This window comes from Candoia aspera, chromosome 15, assembly GCF_035149785.1.
Source record: "Candoia aspera isolate rCanAsp1 chromosome 15, rCanAsp1.hap2, whole genome shotgun sequence".
In the NCBI taxonomy this organism is placed as follows: Eukaryota; Metazoa; Chordata; class Lepidosauria; order Squamata; family Boidae; genus Candoia; species Candoia aspera.
The window spans coordinates 6,754,642-6,777,322 of record NC_086167.1 but is presented as its reverse complement, the minus strand read 5'-3'; the positions used below and the strand labels follow the sequence as shown (position 1 = coordinate 6,777,322).

The window sequence follows — 22,681 nt, the reverse complement described above, 5'->3', positions numbered from 1 at the left end:
CAGGACATTGTTTAAGTTCCTCCCTGACCTTGAGTTTCCACTGCCTTCCACTACTATTGGACCAATAGAGAGAACATTCTGCCCTCAATCCTTGGAATGAAGCAGACCCACGGAAAGATAAATCGATGTAATGATACATCTTGAGCTGGGATGGGGTTCCACTACAGATAGGCTTGGGTGTTTGGAAGAAGGAATCTACAAACAGAAAATGCAAGCATGGCTCCAGAAACACCAGATCCCCGTGTTCCTTCACTAAAATGATAGAAATGTGAATAATAGATAGATAGATAGATAGATAGATAGATAGATAGATAGATTGATTGATTCTGGGGCCACACAGCAACACCTCAGAGAGATCAGAAAACTCCAGGTCACTCACTGTAAATTTCACTCATACTCAAGACCTACCTCGCCTTGCTTGTTGCCCAAACCGTACCCCTGTCTGATACCCTGCCTGAAGGATAACACTAGACGCGTGATCTTGGTTGAGTCTTCCTTTATCCCAAAGATGGGCAACCTAGTCCATTGTGGGCTATGCGCAGCCCTTGACAACCAACAGTACAGCCTGCAGATCCATGGGAAGCTCTGCTCATTCTCCTTGCTGGTCAGTTGATCAGCCCAACCACAGTTGTGCTGCTGCTGTTGATCAGTTGGCTGGCGGACAAAGCCGCTCATCACCTGATCACTGGGAATAGATCACTAGTTTCCTGCTGCTAATAACGTGAGAAACCAGCAATCTGGTCTGGGAATGCTGGGGAGGAGGGAGAACAAGGTTTCCTTCATCCCACACAGCAGCCTTGCTTAAAATTGGCTGGTTTTGCACGGCAGGAGAGCAGCAACCCCAAGCAGGATGACTTGGTAGGGGAAACCTTGTTTCTTCCCCCTTTCTCCCAGAAAACCTTTCAAAATTGCAAGGGGGGGAAGGTGATGAATATTGTGTTTGCCTCTGTGTGTGTGTGTGTGTGACAGCGAGAAGGAAGCTGGGGGGAACTGAACTGACAGCCAGTGCTGTTCTCAGAACTGAAAAGGTTGCCCTCCCATTATTTGCATGATAACACAGATACTTAAAGCACAATCCATGCAAACTTATTTAGAACTGAATCCCATTGCATGCAGTGGGCTTTGCTCTTTACACAAGTATGTGAAGGGTTGTAGTTTTAAAGAACTAGCCTGGGTGCCCAACCGAGCTGGAATGCTGGGAAATTTCCATCATTCCCTGTCCCATCTACTGTTGGCTTTCCTAGGAAGGGATGAGAATTCGATTCAAGCTAAACATCTTGTGCTCAAGGACAAGAGGAGTTCAAACAATATCTGAAGTCGCAAAGACCGCTGCTGACCGACCTCTACCATTTTTAGAGGCTCTGTCCTTCGATGTATGAAAGGGAGCCACAAAAGCTGTTCATCTGCTCAATTTTCATTCACATGTGATGCTGGGGAGACACATGGAGGTACAAGTAAAGTTGGACTCCACAAGGCATTTGTGGGGAAATAAATGCCATGTTGATAGCCAACTCGCTATGTGATCGACCAGATTATGAAGGGCTTCCAAGTAAGCAGCAATAACTTCAGAGCACAAGTGAGCCCTATTTAATGGCGCAGACCCTCAAGGCCCCTCCCAGGCCCCACTCTTCAGTTGGGGGCGAATCTTTTTATAGGGCAGTGACTTGTTCTGACATCTAGTTCTCATACAACATTTGGGTCTGCCCTTGGGCCAGAGATACGGGGCTGCAGACCACTGGTCACAACTCCTTCAGAGCTTGTTGGTTAGCTAATTCTTCATGAGAAGTCAAGAGGTCTGGGGTCTTTCAGGCCTAATTTCTACATATCCGTAAATGAGATTATAGTTCTAAAGGATGATGAGAGCTCTCTCACCCCACTTCTCCAGGTAAATGCTGGTTAGGACTTTTCTAACCAGACTCCTACACAACTGTGCAGCAGAAACTACCGGTCAACTACAACAGACCAAAAGCAGCCAACCCATCTTTGGCCATTGGGGCTGCGTACGCGCACGCACAGACAGACACAGTTTTCCAGCCGTTGAGCCATAGTATGTAGACCCGTGACACAACGAAGTAACCCAAGGCATGGAACTAGAACCATGGACCCCTCTTTCCCTTTGGGAGGGCTTCTTTACACACACAAAAAATCAGAACAAGGGGTATTATCAGGCACTTAATACTTTTCTTCACACACAAATGGCAACTCACGCTGCCGATATTTGATGGTAGTTAAAATTCACTGGCATAAGCACAGTGGTGGGGAGGGAATGGTTTGGGACTGTATATTATCCTTGGGCTGCTCACCTTTACAACAGGTGACCAAGGATTTCCAACTCCCCATTGTTACACAGACCATTAATAAAATGATGCCTCCAACTCCCCACCCCCAAAATAGGGCTTACGGAATAACCGACATCAGGTGGATGAGTGTGGGAGGAAGGAAATAAAAAAGGATTTGAACTTCAAGCTGATTTCTACTACTGAATATTAATTCTGTGCTTGAGTCCTTCCTAGGGTACTTCTATGAACATCTCTCACATCTACCCAATAGATGCTTGCCCTTAGTAGATCTACGCTGAGGCTTCTACTAAAAGAAACCAACAAGGACAAAACACGTATTGCAAGCTTCAAAACTTCCAACCATGGAAGATACATCCCCATATCTGATGGAATGTCTAACAGACCCTGGGAACACAGAGGACGGAGCACGACCGTTGCAGGAGCGAGCAGGAATCTTTACTGAAAAGATTCTCAAGACCAGGGGAGGAGCACACATGAGAAAGAGGCTCAGAGTAACTCCACCTTAATTATGCTAGGTATAAGTTGAGCTGGAAAATGGCTTCGGCAGGCTTCAACGTTCTGTTACATGACCCGACCAGCGATAAAGTTCATTTCAGATATCCAAGTGGTTCTTCTTTCCTGAGATTAGTTGTTGTGGTTGCTATCATTCTAAAGACACACCGTCTTTTTATTTTATGGTTGTTGATCCTGACATGACAGTTCTGCTGTCACCACCTACTCTTGCAAGACTGTCTTTTTGCTTGCTCACATGTTTCTGTGGGCTTGGAAATTAAACTTCTACAGGATTCTGGGAAGTGCATGTCATGGGCATGCAATTATCAAAAGCTGATTTGGCGTGTTAATGGTCACACAGCATGAGAGCATGCAACAAAGCTCTAAACAAGATACAGGCAGTCCTCACTTAGCAATCATTCATTTAGTAACGGTTCAGACTTACAACGGTGCTGAAAAACCGACTTGCAACCGGTCCTTGCACTTATCTCCGTTGCAGCGTCCCTGTGGCAACCTGATCATGATTTGGGCACTTGGCAACCAGTTCACATTTATGACCATCACAGCATCCCATGCTCACGTGATTGCCATTTTCAACCTTCCTGGCTGGCTTCTGGCAAGCAAAATCAACCACGATTCACTTACTGACCATGTAGTTTGCTTAACACCCATGGTGTTTTGCTTAATGACCACCACAAAAAAGTTGTAAAATCAGGTTGGATTCACTGCTTTGCTTAGCAACCAAAATTTGGGTCCCAATTGAGGTGGTTAAGTGAGGACTACCTGTATTACTTGATATCAGATTTTCCCCAATTTGGGTGCCTTCTGATACCAAGACTTCAACCCCAGAATTCCCCAGCCAGCATAGGCATTCCTGAGAATCCTGGGAGTTGAAGTCCAAATATCTGGAAGAAGTCTATGTTACTTCATGAGTTCTTTCTAGAATTAAAGTCGAGTGTGCCAAACCCACAGGACCAAGTCAGCAGCTCCTGGTTTTCCATTCCATCATTTACCGTACAAACAAATTGGAATGGAAATAAGGGCAAGATTATTGTTATGGACTTGCCTTCCACTTACTTGCTGGTTTCACTCCGGATCAGTTCCTGATCAATCCCTTTTTAAAAAATCCAAATAAAATGTGTTGTCAAAGCCCGGCCATTTTACACCCAAATCATGGTAGTGCAATCTTGCAATACTCCCACGATCAATTGATGATTCAACCCATTAAATCTGTCGGTATTCTTCTAATTTTCAACAGGTATGCACATGTGATCCTCATAGTAGCCACTGTGGTTATTTCACCTATTTTATCATTAAAAGTTGAGGGTGAAAGATGAGGTAAAGCCAACAGTACATATCCCTGTGAGTATAATAAAATGAGGCTCAAGTATCTGGGCACCGTCTCTCAAGCACAGTGACTTGTGATGTGGTCACTGCAAGTACAGGGCGCCTCCATGCAAACCAGGATAGGCACATCAAACCACATTTCACTATGACTCTTACGTCTCACAGCACAGCCCTAATATTGCACAAGTCCTGCAAGCCGATAGTCCCATCATCAGTACGTGAAGTTCTCAATCCACTAAGGAAGTCAACAGATGGAGTCGGGAAAAGTATATGGCAATATTGCTAGGCATCCAAAAATTGCTGTGTCTCAGCAGAAATTAGAGGTTATAAGAACTTCAGCAGTGCCCGGCTCGATCCAGACCTCTGGCCCATCTAGTCCAACAGTCTGTTCTCCCAGTGGCCCACCAACTGCAAAGGAAGCCCACTGGTCTTCCAGCAGAGAGTCTTCAGAGGCAGCTCCACTGCCATCAAGATTAATAGCTGTTGATCCTCATGACTTCCATGAATTGGTCCAACCCTTTTTGAAGCCAGCCAAACTGGTAGCCAGCATCACATCTCATGATAGGTCCTTAAAGACCAACAGCACCTCATATACATGTTGTGCCTGAAGAACTTCTACCTCTCTTGCCATTTTTCCTAGTACTTCTCTTCCACTTCCAGAAATACCCTTCACGAAATCTTTTACCACCTGCCGTTTCATACCCAGCTTGTCCCATCACCAGAACAACAATTTTTTATTTCTCTCCCCGAGGTTGTCCCAGTGTGATCTTCTATGTCTAATGGGTCTTTAGGAATGACTTTGCTAGGAGAAAAAATAAACACAGGACAGCATGTCCTGTACAGCGTGGAGGAGGATCATGCATAGAAAGTCCAAGTGTTTCCAGAATCGAAGAAATAAATAAAACAAGGGAATAATATTCTGTAGCATTAATCAGGGAGGGACTAAGTGGAATGCAAAACCCATATTAAGCAGAGTCACTTTTCTCTTGAACATGGACACCGAACATGGACAACATGGACAGCTAGAACTCAAGAATGTTCATTGTGGGGAAACATGCCCATTTCAAAATAGATTTCTGCCTAAATCAGAGTGGAGTAATCTGGGCCCTGCATGCATCCCCCCATATTAAGCCCCCCAAAGCCCCCCCCACTCAAGCCGCTCCTGAGAATGGGCATTGACTGTTACACCCACATCAGTTATGTCATCATATTACTGACCATGGTAGCCCACAAAATCTATCCTCCTCCTCCTCCTCCTCCTCCTCCTCCTCATCTACCCAAACGTTGTCCATTTCTGGCCTAAATAAATAAATGAACATTTCATCAATAGAAATAATCATAAAAAAGCCCTCTGGATGCATTTAGAAGGACCAGATTGGAGAAGGTTACCATAAAAGGTCATCTGAAGGGGGTTTCAATAGGTCACCTTTTTCCAATTTCCCACCTCAGTAGTTAGTAAGAGACTTAGGAAGTGCCCCAGACAGATGCTTTTCCATCTGTTCCTGGAAATTTCTGTGAGTTATGAACCCAGAATCAGGCCACTTCCAAACTACTTTTAGGGTGGAGTCACGCAATGTGACTAGGCTCAAAGGGGGAGTGGTAATTTTGTGGTTCAGTCAGTTGTAGGAATACTGCCATTATCTTAGCATATGATGTGAGTCAGACTATTGTTATTAAACCTTATCAAAAGATAATTTCTTCCTAGCCAATTCTCACAAGCTTTCTTCCCACGGAGAAGAGGGTTTCAAGATACTTAAGAATAGCTCTGACTTTCTTTTGAGGGTGGCAAAAGGTGTTACTGCTGATGTTCTGGTTTTCTGTTACCTATCTTTCCATCTTTTGAAAGCCTCCTTGGCTGCCCACACTTCCCAGTATGAAAAAGCACCACGGGAGAAGTTCATCTATCCCTTGAGATTAAAAGGAAGTTTTGGAAACAAAGGAGGCTGCAGATCAATGGAGAGACAATAGTGCAATGAAAAATAAGGACACTCAAGCCCCTTGGTCACCTCGTCACTTCATGATGCAAGAACCCCAACGCCCCAGTTGTAAAAATTTCTCTGATATTCTTTTCCCTTTTCACCAAAATTTCAAAAGCAAATTCTCTCTCAACTAACTGAATGGGAGTTGGCAGAAAACCATGGAAGACGATTTTTCTGCATGCACCAGCTGGAGGGCTTCACTGATATGGGAAGGAAGTTCTTAAAAGCAGCGTTCCTCTGCCTTTCTGGAATCCAAGACAGTAAAATGTGGACCTGCTTTCATCAACATAACTCCCTCCAGATGCATTGCGAATTATCTGGAGAATCAAAGAATCATCTGTGTGAACAATGGATTCCCAATCTTCTCTTCTTGAAAAGGACACCTCAAGCCTATTAAGGCATCTTGATATAAGCTTTTAGAATCATGGCTGGGGATAGGGCGGGGTGGGTGGGGTAGCCTGTAATTGCAGCAAGGTGGGAAAAACCATATCACAATATATGTGGCCATATTTACATTGTTCCTGGGATGCAGGAAGAAAATTAAGAAAATTACATTATGCGCTTTTGAGGTTGATGATGAGTTTTTGTGGGTTGTCCATCTCAAAATGGTGGGAAGCTCTGGTATGGGTTTCAGCAACCCCAATTCGAAAGACTCCAGCAAAAGGGAGCTTGAGGTCTACAAACTGGCTTTAAGGATGTAGGCCACGCATTAAACGCTTAGTTAAATCTAAGTGTCCTCCTGATTTGAGGGAGATGATGGGACCACCTTTCCTTTAGATTCATTTTAAAACAAGAAGTAGGCTCAAAGTAATTAATACAGCCTTCAGGAAAGACCTGGACCACAGTGTTTCCTTCTGATACTGCATTGCCATTCCTTGATCATGGGTGAGACAAGGAGGCACTATAAGATAACATAGTGGCCCCTCAGTGGGGCCCAAAGTGATGCAATACAGATCTAATCCCACAGATGAGCTTTAGGCTAGACGCCTTCTCACCCATGTTGGTACCTTCCATTTCCTTGTTACATAGTGAAGATGACAAAAACAGATGTGCAGCCAGGAGTTCCATAGGATCTTCTGGCTGCCTCGTATATGATAGACCATTTAGCCATTCCCAAAAGTCTTAGGAGGCCCAGGGGATACCATGTGGAGGCGGTCCATCAGTTGTCCCTATCCCTAATCATGGCAGGTGTGCAGACTCCCTATATAAATGGGGCAAGATACCATCTCCAAGGTGTGACTGCGGGGCTGACAGGCAAACTGTCAAACATATAGCACAAGAATGTAAGACTAGCACCTACGACGAGAACTTTGCTGATTTCCTGGTGGCAGCTGATGCTGCAAAAGACTATACTTGTAACCTTAATGTTTGTTTTTAAGTTATAATTGCCCTGTGACCAATGTATATTTCCTGTATAGCTTTTTATATTCCCAATTTTAAAAAATGTAATACATTTGCAATACGTTCGATGTGCTGCCGCACGATCGATCGATCGATCAATAATAAATAAATAAACAATTTCCCGCTTGGAGTCGCCTCTGCACATTCCACCAGTGGTAATCAAGAGCCAATTCCTAGATGGCCAGCAAAAATGCAGAACCTGCTGCAACAAGGCTACTTTATTTAGCAATGCTTGAAAGGAACGGTTGACACAGGCAGGGACAGCGTACTGCCGAGAATAATCACATTACCCAAAGTGACCATGTTCTCTACTAACATAATCAGCTTCCCTCAATGTGGCTGGGAGCAGTCACGTGATAGCAAGTCCCTGCAGGTAACATAAATCAGTTCCTGGATGGCATTATTGCAACCATAATAATCATTAAAAAAAAAAGTCTAGTGATACAGTGACTGGAGCTGCTGGGGTGAAAACCAGAAATCCACAGTTTTTGGTATAGTTGTCTGGTAAGCTAATGGGGTGGAGAAACTTCCTATGTTGGGGTGGGAAACCTACCCTCCTCCAAATGTCGCTACAACTACGACTTCCAGCAGCTTCAGCCACTACAGTCAATGGGGAGGAATTCTGGGAACTGAGGTTCAGCAACACTGCTTCAGGCCCTGACAGGTATTGGAAAGTCGTTGTCCACCATGATGAAGTTCTGATCTCCTGAATAAGAAGATACATAAAGGCCCCCTCCTTTCTTTTTATGATTTATAGCCCACCCTTCTACCCAGAGGATGCTCATCTCCTTCAATCCTTTCGGATTCCTTTCCGGCTGCCATCGTTTCCTTAAACGCCATACATTACTCCAGATGAAATCTCAGCAGTGACAATTAAGGTCTTATCACCAGTTTTTGAATCTCTGGTAACTAGTCCTATTTATAGTATCAAAACTTGCATCAGGATTCTGAACCACTACATCACATCAGCAAGGCACATTCATTTCAACAAAACCACAAATCTTGTGCAGAGAACAATCCCACATTGTCCCATATCATCAGCCACTAAGGTCAGGGAAACTAAGTAGCTCCAGTGCAGACCTTCTGACATTACTGAACATGTTTAAGGATTCTGGAACTGCCTCAAGGCAGTCAAAGCAGGGATCATGCCCCCAAGACTGTCACTTTTTACTGCTCATTCAAATTAGGGATACTTGCAGTAGAAGGTCCAAACATTACCAGGAGGAAGTAGGAAGCCCTCTGGTCTCAGCTGTTTCTGAACACAGATGATACATCAAGGTGTTACGTGAATTGCTCTCAAGCTATGAGATACCCCAGGTTTATCACTCACAAGGAAGCATTCTAGCATTCCTGTTTGACTTACTGGAGAGAGGAGAATCTAGTATATGGTAGTATATGAGAGTTCAAAGCATTCTGTACCCTTCCTGAACCAAACTAGATCATGCTATTGCCATTCCCGTCTCCAGGGAACAGGGTATCATTGAAAGAAAGGAAGGAGGAAAGTATTTAATTTATGCTGAGATGGTTGCTGGGTGCACGAAAGCTGCCACCCTTATTCTTGGGCTTAGCACTATCAGAAACTTGCAAGAGGACCAAGAAGTCTCACCAATCCTCAGTCCAAAAGACAATGGATTAAATTCAGGGTCATCCACCTAATCAATGCAGCTTTTAAAGATTAATTAAGGTTGAAAGTTTGGTGATTTAGCCCATCGCTAATTTTAATCTGAGTTCTCCAGAGTTTCCTGATTTGCTGAACAGCACTACGACTCAGTCACATTCCCTGAGAAAGCTATACAGTACGAGCCAACACTAAGGACATCGAGGCTGCTTAGTTATCTGATGCGTCTATTCAATAGTGTAGGCACAAAAAGGCAAGCGAGTGGATGGAAATTTCCCCTGTGGTGAGTTCTGAATATGCCTTTCTAGGAAAGACAGCACGTGTATTCTCACAATGTCACATACGTGGAGTTGAATTATTTGTATCAGCTATGTTCTCCAGAGATAAGAGTTGGGCCTGTTTGGGAAGTTGTGAGACATTTGTAAGGAAAATCATATAAAAATGAGTAGACGCCAGGACAGCCAAAAATCAAATAGCCGTATGTGTTCCATTATTTCTCTGCAAGCAAGATGGCAGTTTTATGGCCACCTTTTGAGTCAATGTGTGCAATAGTCAGCAATGCCCCCTGACCAGTCTTCTCCCTCCTCCATACTTATCAGAGTCCATTCATCTGCTTAGATGAGGTAGCCCTCCACAAATTCCTCTTTTAAGACCCTTCTCACAAGGAGGAGACACTAACGATGTCCCTCTTGCTGTTACTGTTCAGGTCAGGAAGTCTCCTTCTTCCCCCACCATCCACACAAGTCACAGTTGGGGTCATTCATTGATTTTTTTGACTGCATCCTCATCTCCTACTAGAATTTTATCGTGCTGTGTCTGGGACACCAGTCACCCACCAGGAGGCCCAAGTCTTTTCTCATAAAGAACATGCACCAGCTCCCAAACTGACAGGTGATTGCAAACTATCCAGATATTTTTTAGTTGGGTGATCACGGGAGCATCATTATGAAGGATACCAAATTCGATAAAAAGCTGAACAATACTAAGTGCCATTTAATGTTAGTTCCATGTAGTCTTCTACATACTAACCTTTTAGGCTCCCCTACACCCATCTAATGTTCCTACCTCTTCTTTTAGATTCTTATAGGCTTTTATACAGTATATACTTTCTGTTTTAATATCTGCTAACTTTTCTTTTTTTTTCTTTTTTTTAAGACTCTGATTTATCTTCTATGCTTTTTAATTGACTGTACCCCACCCTCCTTATGCTGGTCTATGACCATAATAAAGATTTGATTTGATTTTGAATGTTAGTTTCAACTGGAAATTGAATGTTTGATGCTCAACAAGAATGTTGGTGACAAGGCTGCTCTATGAAGGGAAGGACTCACGATAAAATAGCAGGATTTATTTATTTATTTATTGTATTTAAAAGGCTGCCCAGCTCTAGGGGGCATACCACATTAAAATATACTAAAACAGTAAACAATAAGAAGCACAAACCATGTACATCTGGAAAAGGCAATTCCTCAAAACAAATAAAACCCTATAGGGGGTCAATACTCATCCTACCCCATGGCCTGGTGGAACATCCAGCTTTTCAGAGATTTCTTGAACACCATCACGTGGGGGGCTACATGGATCTCTGTGGGGGATGCTATCCAGAGGGCAGAATATACTGACTCATAAATATTGCTATGCAGAGATGAATGGATCAATGGAGGTGGTGGCTTATGTGAGGAACATATTATGCTCCACTGCTAAAATGTGTAAGCTGGATAGTGGACCATGCCCCCCCGCAAAAAAAAACTTCTAGGAAGCACCACCTAAATATAGCAACTGATACTCTCAAAACCAAACTGGTAAGGCTGCATGCTTATAAACAGAATAAATTTGCCTAGAACTCAGGATCATCAGCCTGAAGATGAAATCAAGCACCCTTTTATAATTCTGGAGCCACACACGCTGTTTCTCAACCACCAAGACAATATTTACACAAGGCTGTTTTAGAACTCTGAGAGTGGAGGGCACCTTGCAACGTAGCAAAGAAACATGAACTTAGCAGGGAAGTGTTAAACTCTGTTATCCACCAGCGATATCATGAGAAATATATGGACCGACATTCCTGAAGAGGTCAACTGGTAAGCTCTACCTCAGCTTACACTTGAAAGATCTGACCTAGTTTGCTTCTAACTTAAACATTACCCAACAATGATATACTATCTAAACAGAATGGACCACTTGTCAGATGGCAGCAGGATGGAAGATTTTTCATTCATGTTGGCTGAAAATTCTGGGAAAGATCATCCCAACCCATCTGCAAAGCTCCAGTTGGAGAAGGCTGCACAAAATAAACAAGGTGATGGGGCAACGATGCTAGCGTCTCCCTAAACCCTCCTCTAGACACGCTACTTGGTCATTTTTACCGTCTGAGGGGCCTCGTTGGGATACGAGACACTCTTTGGTGACCTCTCTTTTGAGGACACACACAAATACCTCATTTAGCTTTACTACAGTACCACTATCATCACAGATGTCCCTCGGGGAACAGCAGGAATGAGTTTGAAAATCTGTTACCAAAAAGAAGGGAAGAATGATTCACAGAGGGAGAGAGAAAAGAGTAAGAACTATCAGGCTAGTTTCAAGAGAACACAGAGGTTTTGAAGCTCAAGTGTATGAGGAACCCCCTTGCTATCAGATCAGCGCTAACAAACATCTCACACAGACTTTCCCAGAGATCTTTTTTAGCCCTGTTGAATAACCTTTCACTGGAGGTGCAGAAAATGGAGTAGGGAACTATATTATAGTTTCCCCAACTTAAAGTGATCAAATTGGTTGGACTGCAACTGGGGCTAGAAGCTCTGGAGTTGTAATCCAACGGGCTGGGGAGGAACCAAGACTTTCAGAGACCAGCTGAATTGACTGCAGCTCCTGGAAGACCAGGCACTAAAATAACAGTGGCTAAAGCTGGAGCCCAGCTGGAGAATCCCAAGAGAGATGGCAGCCAGAATGATGAATTCTCACCAGCTAAGGGAGCCCTCAAGAGCTTGAACTGGTCCAAGCTGGACAGCCTGTTCCTATTTTCAGGTACATCCCATGGGGGGCTGCCACAGATGATGCCTTAAGCAAACTGCTGACCAGAGGCAGGTTATACAAACTTTTAATAGCTCCTGTACACTGCTGGGATGGGCTTCAGACTGTTTCAAGTTCTTTGAGCCTCAGGATAAAAATGTAAGTCAACAGCAAGCTGCAATGGTGTAGAATTGTTGGGCGTTTATAAGATGTGGGATTTCTGGAGGTGGGAGGCAAAGCAACGTCATTTGGAATTCCCAACTTGCCAAAACCTTCCCCTACGATATATTCCCTTGCATGCATACGACTTTAAGTTTTATATAATCTAATTTTGGCAATTGTTGCTGAACCAAGCAAGTAATGGGGAAGGCCTCTAGTATTATAAGCTTTTGGGATAGAAAACAAACCATGCCCTCCTCACCAAATGATTCTTTCAACATTCCATGGCTCCAATGAGCATCCTTCCCCTTTTATTTTTCAAAATAATATCATGTTGGAGATCTTTGAAGATGCAGAAACCTCATCTAAATGGGAGAGGTGCTGATTCTGCTTCCAAACAGTTAAGATATTGGGGCAACCAAGTTCCCTGTTAAAAGGAATCACTGGGCACTAGCAACAAAATGTATAGCATTACACTTCCTGCCCTATTTCCTCGTTGGACTATCCAATGGCAATGACCATTTCCTCCCCATTCTTGCCCTAAGGGGGCTGACACATTTTTCAACCCTTCTGGGGAAAACAGATTTCCATAATCATCCTCCATTCTCCAACTGAAGGGACAAGAAGGTGCTGTGGACCCTTAGTCTGAGTGTGTGTACATTCTCTCTAGTCAAGTCACTCTGAGACATACACATGCATGTGCGAAGATGTGTGTGATCACTAGGCAAACAGTCTCCTAAGTAATTCAGATGGATCAATACAGCAATTCTATTTGCTGTACATATGTCAGTCTTCATATCTAAACTGCCTTAGCAGTAATGACAGGAGCGCGGGTTCAAAAAGTTCTTTTCATTTTAACTAATGATGGATCTGGAAACCACAACTTAGAAGAGTAGAGGTTTCCCCCCCCCCCATGTCTATGACATTATGGGATGTTCTAACACTGCATTAAAACCACACTATGTCTTAACTTTCTTTTGACTTAGCGCAATATGCAAACACAGCTGTTGTAGTTTGTATATGATGCTTTAAGGCTTAGTGCAACAGGGAAGTCCACTCAACTGTCTCTGAGCAATAGCCATGCTGGCTGGGAACTCCAAGAGTTGGGCATGAGATCTGGGAAAGCCGTTCCACCACGTTTACCACGATAGAATCTCAGTGCAGGAATTACTAAGTGGCTTTCTTGAGAGGAAGGTCCTTACTGGACTCAAGCTGAAGTACTCAAACTAGGAGCAGGCATCTTGAAGGTCCTTGGGGGTGGGGACGTGGTTTGGTCTTGCAACCAATCTGGGTTTCTCATGCCTTGTGTAAACTCTTCCCTGCAATCAGGCCACTTAAGGCCTCCTGGTGGCTCCTCCAACTGCAAATTCAGATGGCAAGTGTTGGGCGAAATTCAATTTCTGGAGCGAAATAAGGCGCTGATAAACAAGTGAGCATTATCAACATGGTCAGAAGGAAACTTTGCAGCCAGGGGGACGGGGAAAGGGAATTGTGCAGAAATGTGAAATACTTTTAAAACCCATAACTCCAAAATCATCTGGTCCAATTAAGTCCCCCAAGAGCCACCAAATGTCCCCAGGGAAGAGAAAAAGAACAGGAGGCAATGTTGAAAGGAGCTGCTTGTAATATCCCCATAGGAGAGCATAACTATATTCCTCTATTCCCCTTGCTATAAACAATTAAGGGATCTCTGGTGGTCCCAAAATGGCTCCAGCAGATTTTCCTTTTTATGAGTTAGATCCATCCTTCTAAGGAGCACATGGAAGGAGCTTATGGCTCCATCTGACTGCCATATAGTAGTAAGTTGTCTTCTTGAAGGTCATCCTGATTGGAGACAGAGGGGGTGACTGCGAGGTTCACACATCTGCTAACCCATCCTATGGTTGTCTGGTTCTGGCTTAGTGCACTGTGTGAACCTAGACACCATACTTTGTAGACTGTGGTTTAGGACAAAATAAACCATTGCTGAGTGTGAATGACAGCAGTAAAACAGAACAGTAGCTGTATGATTTTATACTTGCATTAACAGGGAGATTGCTCAAGTCATGGTAACACACCTCCAGGCTTCGTGGCACCTGTACCTGCTGTTCAACAACAATATGGCCCCAGACAGTTTCTGTGTTACGGCAAAATTTAGTGAACTATTTAGTGAAATATTGATATTCCCATTTCAAGGCTGTCAAAAAATATTGTGACTCTGCAAAGATGCCTCGATTTAGTACTTGATACCACTCTGGTCAGATCTGTAGCTCAAAATGTGGGATATAAATAATATATTTATTTATTTCTGTATCAGGAGGTAGAGAAGAGATTGCAGGCAGGCGTGCCGAGTGATCATCAACCTACAAAGTGCCTGAGATTTCACAGCATTCCCAAAATTCAACTGGGATTCTGTTTACCTAGGACTGTGGCTATTCTCCTAATTTTGGAGGCAAATATAACATTAACAGGGATGGCAGGGGTATCCCCACCCACCCCGTTAAATGCTTCCATGGTACCACAGGAGGCGTTCTGAAGACGCCCAAGATACGACCAAGCAGCATTTTTTACCAAAAGCATGAGAACGACCAGAGAGGACAACTGTACTACCTTACGCTGGATTGCAGCCAGCTTCGTAGTAAGAGAGGTTCTATCCAATCATGGTATTGTAGACCTCTTTGAAAAAGGAACGAAAACGGAGGCCTGTTTGGAGCAGGTGGGAAGCAAGGGTGCCTCGCCACGCATTCAGGTCACCCTGCAGAGTTCCACCGAGGGCACTTCCCCATGCCATAGAGGAAAACACACTACCATGCGTGCGCGCGCACACACACACACACACCCATCCTGGGATCCGTGCCAGGGACGAGCGTGAGCAATGCTGTAAACTCTAACGAGCTTCCCCGCCTAGCAATTTCTTTGCCTCCTCAACCCAGCTTTCTCTAGGACGCTCCTTTGATGCGCTGGGAAGGCAGCGGCAGCAGCGGTGGGGTGGGGTGGCCATGGGGAGACAGATGCTCTACCAAAAGGACTCCGGGAGACAGCAATGGAGGAGGAGGGGGGGGGGAATCATTGGGATGCAAGGCAAGACAAAAACTGGGGGAGGGTTAACCATAGTAATTTCTGGGCTGGCTCCGGATGATGTCATAATGGCAGGCAGCAAATGCAACTGGCCAAACGCTGGGCACCTTGTAAATCTCTCTGCCCATGTGACCTCTAATACCGATTTGGCCGAAATACCAAATGGCTCCTAGGCGTTCTGCATGGAGGAAAACGGTTCTGGCTTTGGGGAGCATCCCGAGCCCTCCTCCGCCCGCCACTCGCGGGGTAGTGCTTCCAATTTCCAGCCACCTCTGTGTGCGTGTGTCAGTGTGTGTGTGTGTGTACGCGCGCGCGTGTGCACGCGTGAGTGTGCGTGTATGGGAGAGAGAGAAGAGGAGGTAAGGATGGGGGAGCACAGACCTTACTCTCCACCAGCACACACCCCTTTTCCTACTACAAAGACTTCGCGAGCAATCGCATTCGCCGGAGTACAAATCCTGCTTCAGCTGATCCCGCTGTTGCCACCGTCCCCGCGGTCCCTCCTCGCCGCCAGCCTCCCATTTTAAAGAGAACGCCCCCCCAAATACCCCTACCCTAACAAGCCCTCTGCCTGCCGTTCCCTAAGACTAGCCCTATCCCCTTTACAGGGACAAGTGGGAACAAATGCAATTAAGCTGCAAACCAACGGACGCCAGAGAATTAATGAATGCAAACGGGCTCGCAACCCACGGTGAGCGGAACCAGCTGTCCCTTCCCCTGGTCAAACCCATCACCGCTCGTTCAAATTAAAATGATAATCATCAATAGCTCGAGTCAGCCGGCCCCACCCCCCTCGCTGCCCCACCCCCACCCCAGACAGATAGAAATTATGCTCCGCGAAAATGGATGCAATTTGGAGCAAACCAATTAGGGATGGAGATATAGATACAGATATAGATATATAGAGAGAGAGGTAGATAGCAGGCATACACACACACGCGCCTGCAAGCACCACCCTCACCAACAGGCATGCACGCATCTCCCCCCCCCCAGAGGTATCTATCGAGAGCCCCACTTCTCTCCAAAGCCCTGCTTCCATTACCCCACCCCCCCCACCCCCAAAAAACGCTGCAAAAGAACCTCCCGGCCGGCTGCCCGAAGGGTTTGCAAAATAATCCGCACAGGACCGAAAAAAAAAAAAAAAAAGAAGGCGCACACACACACACACGTCCTTCTCGCAATATCTCGTTGCTATGCCAACAACCCCCCCCAAAAAAAAGGAAAAAAAGAAAAGAAAAAAGGAGGAAGAAGGGAAAGAAGAAGAAAAAGAAAAAAATGGGGAGGGGGAAGGAGGGCGTTGGGGAGAGAGGAGAACGCCTTGACCCCTTCCCCAGACTGACTGTCACAGCAGAAGGGAGGAGATGGGGTGGCGGGGAAGGGAAGAAGGGAAGGGGGGAGAGGGAGAGAGAGGAAGACAACAGGGCGAGGGGTGTGGTGGCGGCTTACCAAAGATGCTGATTTGATTGTGGCAAAGGGTTCTCGGTTCCGGTAGTGGAGGGCCCGATTCTGGACCAAGTGGGTAGGCCGCAGCTCAGGCCTGCGCTCCCCGTGGCCCACCTCATCCCTTATGAATACATGATCCTGCAGAAATGGATAAAAACAAGGAGAAAGTCCAGTTGTGCTCTTTCTTCGCCGGCTGCCTCTTGCTCACCCCGGTTTTTGCCCAAGCCCCGCGGTTTGAAATGCATAGTTCGGCTCTCGGGCTAGTCCCTACAGCAATCCCGGTGGTAGAAGATGCATAAGGAGCACATTGCAGCCTTCGGTGGGGGGAAGAAATGTCAGCTGATCGCTAGTGGGATGCCTTCTGAATCCCTGGCAGGTCGCTCTCTCTCTCTCTCTCTCTCTCGCTCCCTTTTATTTTATTTTATTTTTTGCTCTCTCCCCCTTTGGGTAACCTCCAGAATCACATCGGTGCCGCCGACCGACACCGGGAGAGAATCCGGAGCGCCGAGCACTGCAGAGCCGGGAGAGTCCTCAGAAGCGCTGGCTGAGACCGCTGCTGCGCCCAAAGAACCGCTTTAAAAAGATGGTTTCCATGGCTAGCGAAGATGCTCCTGATGCCGCCGCCGCCGCTGCTGCCTTTGAACACAGGAGCAGGGATCTGCCTCATTCCCTTGGCCAGCCGGTTTTTTTTTTCCTCCTCTGAACTCGCTATCTGCTCTGGAGAAGCATTTCTGCCTCGGCGGAGGATGCAGCGTGGAGGAGGGAAAAGGAAAAAAAAGGGGGGGAAAAAAAAACACCACCACCCCTCTCGGGCTCTATCCCGGTGCTCAAAAGACTCGGTGGCCACTCAGAGATGCTGCTTTCTAGTCATGATCCTGCACGGTTCTAGCATTTTCTCTCCATAGCCTTGGAAAGGGGGATTTTTTTTTTTTTTTTTTACATTTAAAGAGACAGAGCAGCTTTCCGACCCACGATCCTGGACCCAGGGCTTCCACAGCCCACTTCGGCACAGGAACGAGGGTGGGAGGGTTGGTGCTCACTTCACTCTCTTGTGCATGCACTTTTTGGGGGGAGGGAGTGGGGGGGAGGGTGGGAGGTGTTTAAATAGCGACAGACGTTATCTGGGAATCCAGAGGCTTCTGAAAACGGAGTGCCCTAGGTTTGGGATATGTTCGCATACACAATGGCCCTCTCGTGCATGGGCTGGGTGGCCCTGAGCTTCGCCACCATTGAGCCTCAGCTGCGCATCTGTAAAATGGGAATAAATCGCTGTCTTCCGCCAATCGGGCTGAAAATGGCAGCAACACGATTACACATATGAAAACCACTTACGTAGCGTTATCTATGGTCAAATTAAGGAGCTATTTGTAGCTGCTTGCAAGCCTCCTGGTTGGGACAACCCAAAGACTTCCTTCTGTTTCCAAGGCATGCTCACCATTTGCAGGAATGCAAGCAGCATTAGCGAATAGAGGGAGTCCTCGTTTAACGACCACAATTAGGACTGGCAACATTGGTTGTTAAGTGAAGCAGTCGCTAAGTGGAACTGCGACGGTGCTTACAATTTGACTTCAGCTTTCCTTTGCTTCACAGACCTGTGAAGGTCGTCAATGTGAGGACTGGTCGCAGTGTTACTTATTCATCACCATTGCAAGGTTGTGAAACGAGGCGGTCGCTAAATGAGGACAACCTGTACCATCTAGAAATGTATTGGTTCTGGCATTGTCTGGGGCTGCAGCCAACGGGACGCTTGCAGAAATATGTTAGCGGAGTTAGTAGCTGACTTTCAGAATGTAAGAGTCAAAGTGGATGGAAAACATTCATTGTTAAGAAAACACAGGGAAAGGCCATGTGAACAACTGTGGGAAATGGGTTCCAGGGCACACAACAAACAAGGGTGTTGACCACAGACCAGGTTCTACTAGTTGACAAAATTCTGCCTTGGGGTTATTACTCTGCCTGCACCCTCACACTTCCTTCAAGGATTCTAGCTATGCAGCTCTGGCTATTGAGTCATATACAGGTCCTTGTAATTCCCTAGGGATTCCTGAAGATGAGCATCTTAAAGCAGAAGCAAGTATCTGTTATGCTGGTGAGGAGAAATCAGAGACCTTGGTTTCACAAGGCCTCCTAACCTTCCCCGATTAAGCAAGCAGATCTTAAGCTATCACACAGCTTGACCTGAAAGAGAGGCAGCTCCTGAGAATCTGTCCTTCAGCAGGATTTGGGAGCTTGGCTTTGCATGGCATGGTTGGCAAGCCATTGTGGTTTCTAAGCCCTGATTTATAAAGTTCCTGTTCTGTGAATCAATCTACTATTGCTTGTCCAACAAGTTACGTTCCAAACAAACCACATTTTAACACGAGGGGGAAAAGCAGAGAGTTTTGAGGTTACGGAAGTCACAATCCTTTGAGATACACCATCAGATCCATAGGTGGGTTCAGAAGGCATTAGTACAACGAATTCACAGAGATGCACGTTACCCAGCTTCTTAAAGGGAGAAGTCAAACCTAGCTTTGGTAAAACTAGCTTCTCATTTGGCTGTCCTAAAGTACACAACTGCCACACAATTACCACCTCAAACTGTTAAACTCACATACAGCAGGCATAGGTAACACCTGTAGGTGACCCCACCAGTTAGGTTCATCTCCACCCAGATGTTTCACCAAATCTCTGCTTGTTAATAATCTTGTTTGCAGGTGCGGCTACAGATTCTACATTGTAGTTAAATACCATCTCAATCATAAGGCTGGCATAAAATGCCAGAAGTATATTTGAGCGCATGTAGATGCTTTCTGTATCCCCACTCCTGCCACGTAACCATATACTTTTCAACAGTCAAGCAGTGACAGCTTAATGCACATGGAACAGTGGTTTGATCTACCTTCCTTTATTTAAAAAGGTTAGTCTTGCCAATGTAGTAGATCAGGGTTTCTCAACCAGGGTTCCCTGGAACTCTAAGGTTCTGTGAGAGGACACTAGGATTTCCCTGGGAGATCACAATTTATTTTTAAAAATAATTTCTAATTCAGGCAACTTCACATTAAAGAGGTACGTTTCATTCTTTACTTTTGGTCTAAGGACACTGTTTGTGCACATACACAGGCCCACCCATGAAACAAATAGAACAATTCTGTAACTCCTGGCCTGTCTTTGAGCCCGAATGTGCAGGGGTTCCCCGAGGCCTGAAAAATATTTCAAGGGTTCCTCTGGGGCCAAAAGGTTGAGAAAGGCTGTAGTAGACCAACAGAAGAGTAAACTTGACTGCAGAATCTTCATCACCAGGGGTCATTTAGGAGTAAGTTATACAAATATTTAGGGTTTAGAGGAACTCTGGACAGCCTCTTAAGCGTATTCTGGTGTGTCCACTGTTGGAGGTGAGAAATTCTTTGACTTAGCAACGTCATATAGTAGTTACTACTTCTAGCAAAAGAATGGACTTAAGCAACAAGACCACCATTTTTTTAATCTTCTAGGACAGAAGAGTGCATGCATGTTTCCATTTCAGGAAATAGAGGGAGGTTCTTTTTAATAACTGATAATATGTATTGATCATTGCATATCAATTGCATTTCTCAGGCCATGCCTATTCATTGAAATTTTAAGGTGGTTCAGGTTAAGGTGGTTAAGGTGATTTAATCTGAAGTAAAAACATATCCAGGAGCCACATTTAAAATTAAACATAGCTGCCCCCTAACCCTATAATATAATATTTATATATATTACATGCCTGTCTTTCTTAAACAGGCATTCAAGATACATTATGTTGCTGTGCATCGCCATCAATATGACCGGAACTTCCTCCCAATCTGAATCTTTATCCCAGGGAAGATTATTTTACTAATCCATTAAGGATATTGGAAAACAATATTCAGCCAAGAATTCAGTCTCAAAACATTTACATGTTGAGGGGCATCAATAGACATAGGAAGAGTTCTATCTGTTGCTTAAGTAACTTTATAATCATGTGCCAGAAGAGTTTACTTTCAAGAAAACTGTCTATGATCACGTGGGGAAAAAACACTGTCCCTTATTGTCACTAACATAACCCAAGGAGACAGGAGGCCTATGAAATATTTTCATCACAAACCCTTTCTATAATTCATGCCTGCACCACCCTTTTGCTCAAGGTTTTAGCCCCGATCCACAGCTACTCTGCGCAATTGCTTGGGAGCACTGAGAATACAAGGGCTCTCTGGTAAGAACATCCCTTCTTATTGCCAAACATCATGCATGACTGAGAAGCTTGTGATGCCTTGGATTCCACCCAATAATGGAACACATTTCAGCATCCTTTATTTTGTCCCTAATATCTTCCCCTTGATATAAGCATGCAGTTCCAAAATCCCTTTTCCCGTTTCTGTCTTACAAACGCGGAATTCTTTCAAGTCTGCAGAAGTAAGAGTCCACCTGGTGCTCAGCAAGTGCAGAATGAAACTGAACAGCAAAGAAGTCAGCATCTCACAACCCTGGAGATAAGACATGCCAAGAAAAAGAGTTGCCGTGTTCGGGAGAACCTGGGGAAGTTCCCAGGTAATGTCCTCCTGATGAGAGGGAAGATGCAGCAGCAGTGTGCCATCTATTGAACCTAAACTGATAAACAGATGGTTGGAGGTCCAAGCACTATCTCCAAGCTCAAGATTGGGGGTACCCGTAGCCTTTCAGGTATTGCAGAACATCACTTCCCAACAACCCTGACTAGCATGGCCCATTATATGGGATGCTGAAGGCTAAATTTCACTAAGTTCTGAAGGACCATAGGAAGCTCTAGTAAAAGAGTCTTGTCTTGAAGCTATGCATGCCTGCATAAGTAGATGGCCCCCAAACGTGTCTTCTCTAACAGGAGTGTCCATGGGACTTTAGATGATATGATACTTTAAAACAGTGTTTCTCAACCTTGGCAGCTTGAAGATGTGTGGACTTCAACTTCCAGAATTCCCCAGCCAGTCCACAGATCTTCAAGTTGCCAAGGTTGGGAAACACTGCTTTAGAAAGATGGTATGATAAACCCAGTGAAGTCTATGTGTCTGGACTTACATGCCTTGAAAGCTTTGAAAGCTGAGTTCTCTGTTCTTCCTTGAGAGGGACTTGGGGAACCTGGCATCTGCAGGTTCTCTGGGACAGATGCAGAGTATCAGAAGCATCCGAAGGGCAAAGGAATAGACACTCGGGACCCTACATTTCTGCTGCGGTTCTTCACTAACTCAGTTCTGAAGGACAAGACACACGTCTTTTAAAAATAAATGCCCTCAGCTGGAAGCCTGAATCACTTTCATGTAAACAATTCTGCCAGGAGATTCAGCCTTTTTTTTTTTTAAAAAAAAAATCATGAGCATAGAAGTGCCCCTCCACCCCCTGCTTGCTAGGCTTTTCTTACAGCTGCAGAATTTATTTTTCTGGTTCTTTCATGGCATCTCCCAACCTTCACTGAAATTAAATGTGTGTAATTTGCCTCTTTTTTCAACTTCCCCAAAACTCTGACTACTGACTAGGTTACGTGACATTGTAACAGTGGGGCATTATCTCCTGAGAATGACAAAAAATTGAAATTTGAAGCTTTTTTGGGTAATTTGGCAAACCGTGCTTGATGGGACAGAAGACCCCTCTCTCCTTCACATATTTTGCCTCTTTTATCATGCACCATCTTGAGCTATTTTCTTGCAGTGGGTTTCAGTTGGCATTGCTCCTCAGGGAAAAGTAGCGAGACTTTGAGTTTCTGCTCCTGGGGTGGCACTATTTTCAGAGGTATTTTACTTTCTCGTGTCTGAGAGAATAATGAGCATTCAGTCTTACTTGGCCTGAGAAAAGGAGCTTAGGACAACAATTCGGATACGCAACATTCTGGGTAGAGTCTTCGAAGCACATAAGGCAGGCAA

At 45.0% G+C, this 22,681-nt stretch overlaps 1 protein-coding gene across 1 annotated transcript in view; it reads right to left on the bottom strand.

The window, feature by feature from the left end:
• The window catches only part of TAOK3 (TAO kinase 3), a 132,294-nt gene that overhangs the window by 24,416 nt on the left and 85,197 nt on the right, over positions 1 to 22,681 (bottom strand). Inside the window, exon 14 of the mRNA XM_063315967.1 lies at positions 16,812 to 16,946. Coding sequence (XP_063172037.1) covers positions 16,812 to 16,946 — 135 coding nt within the window. The remainder of the gene's footprint in view (positions 1 to 16,811; positions 16,947 to 22,681) is intronic.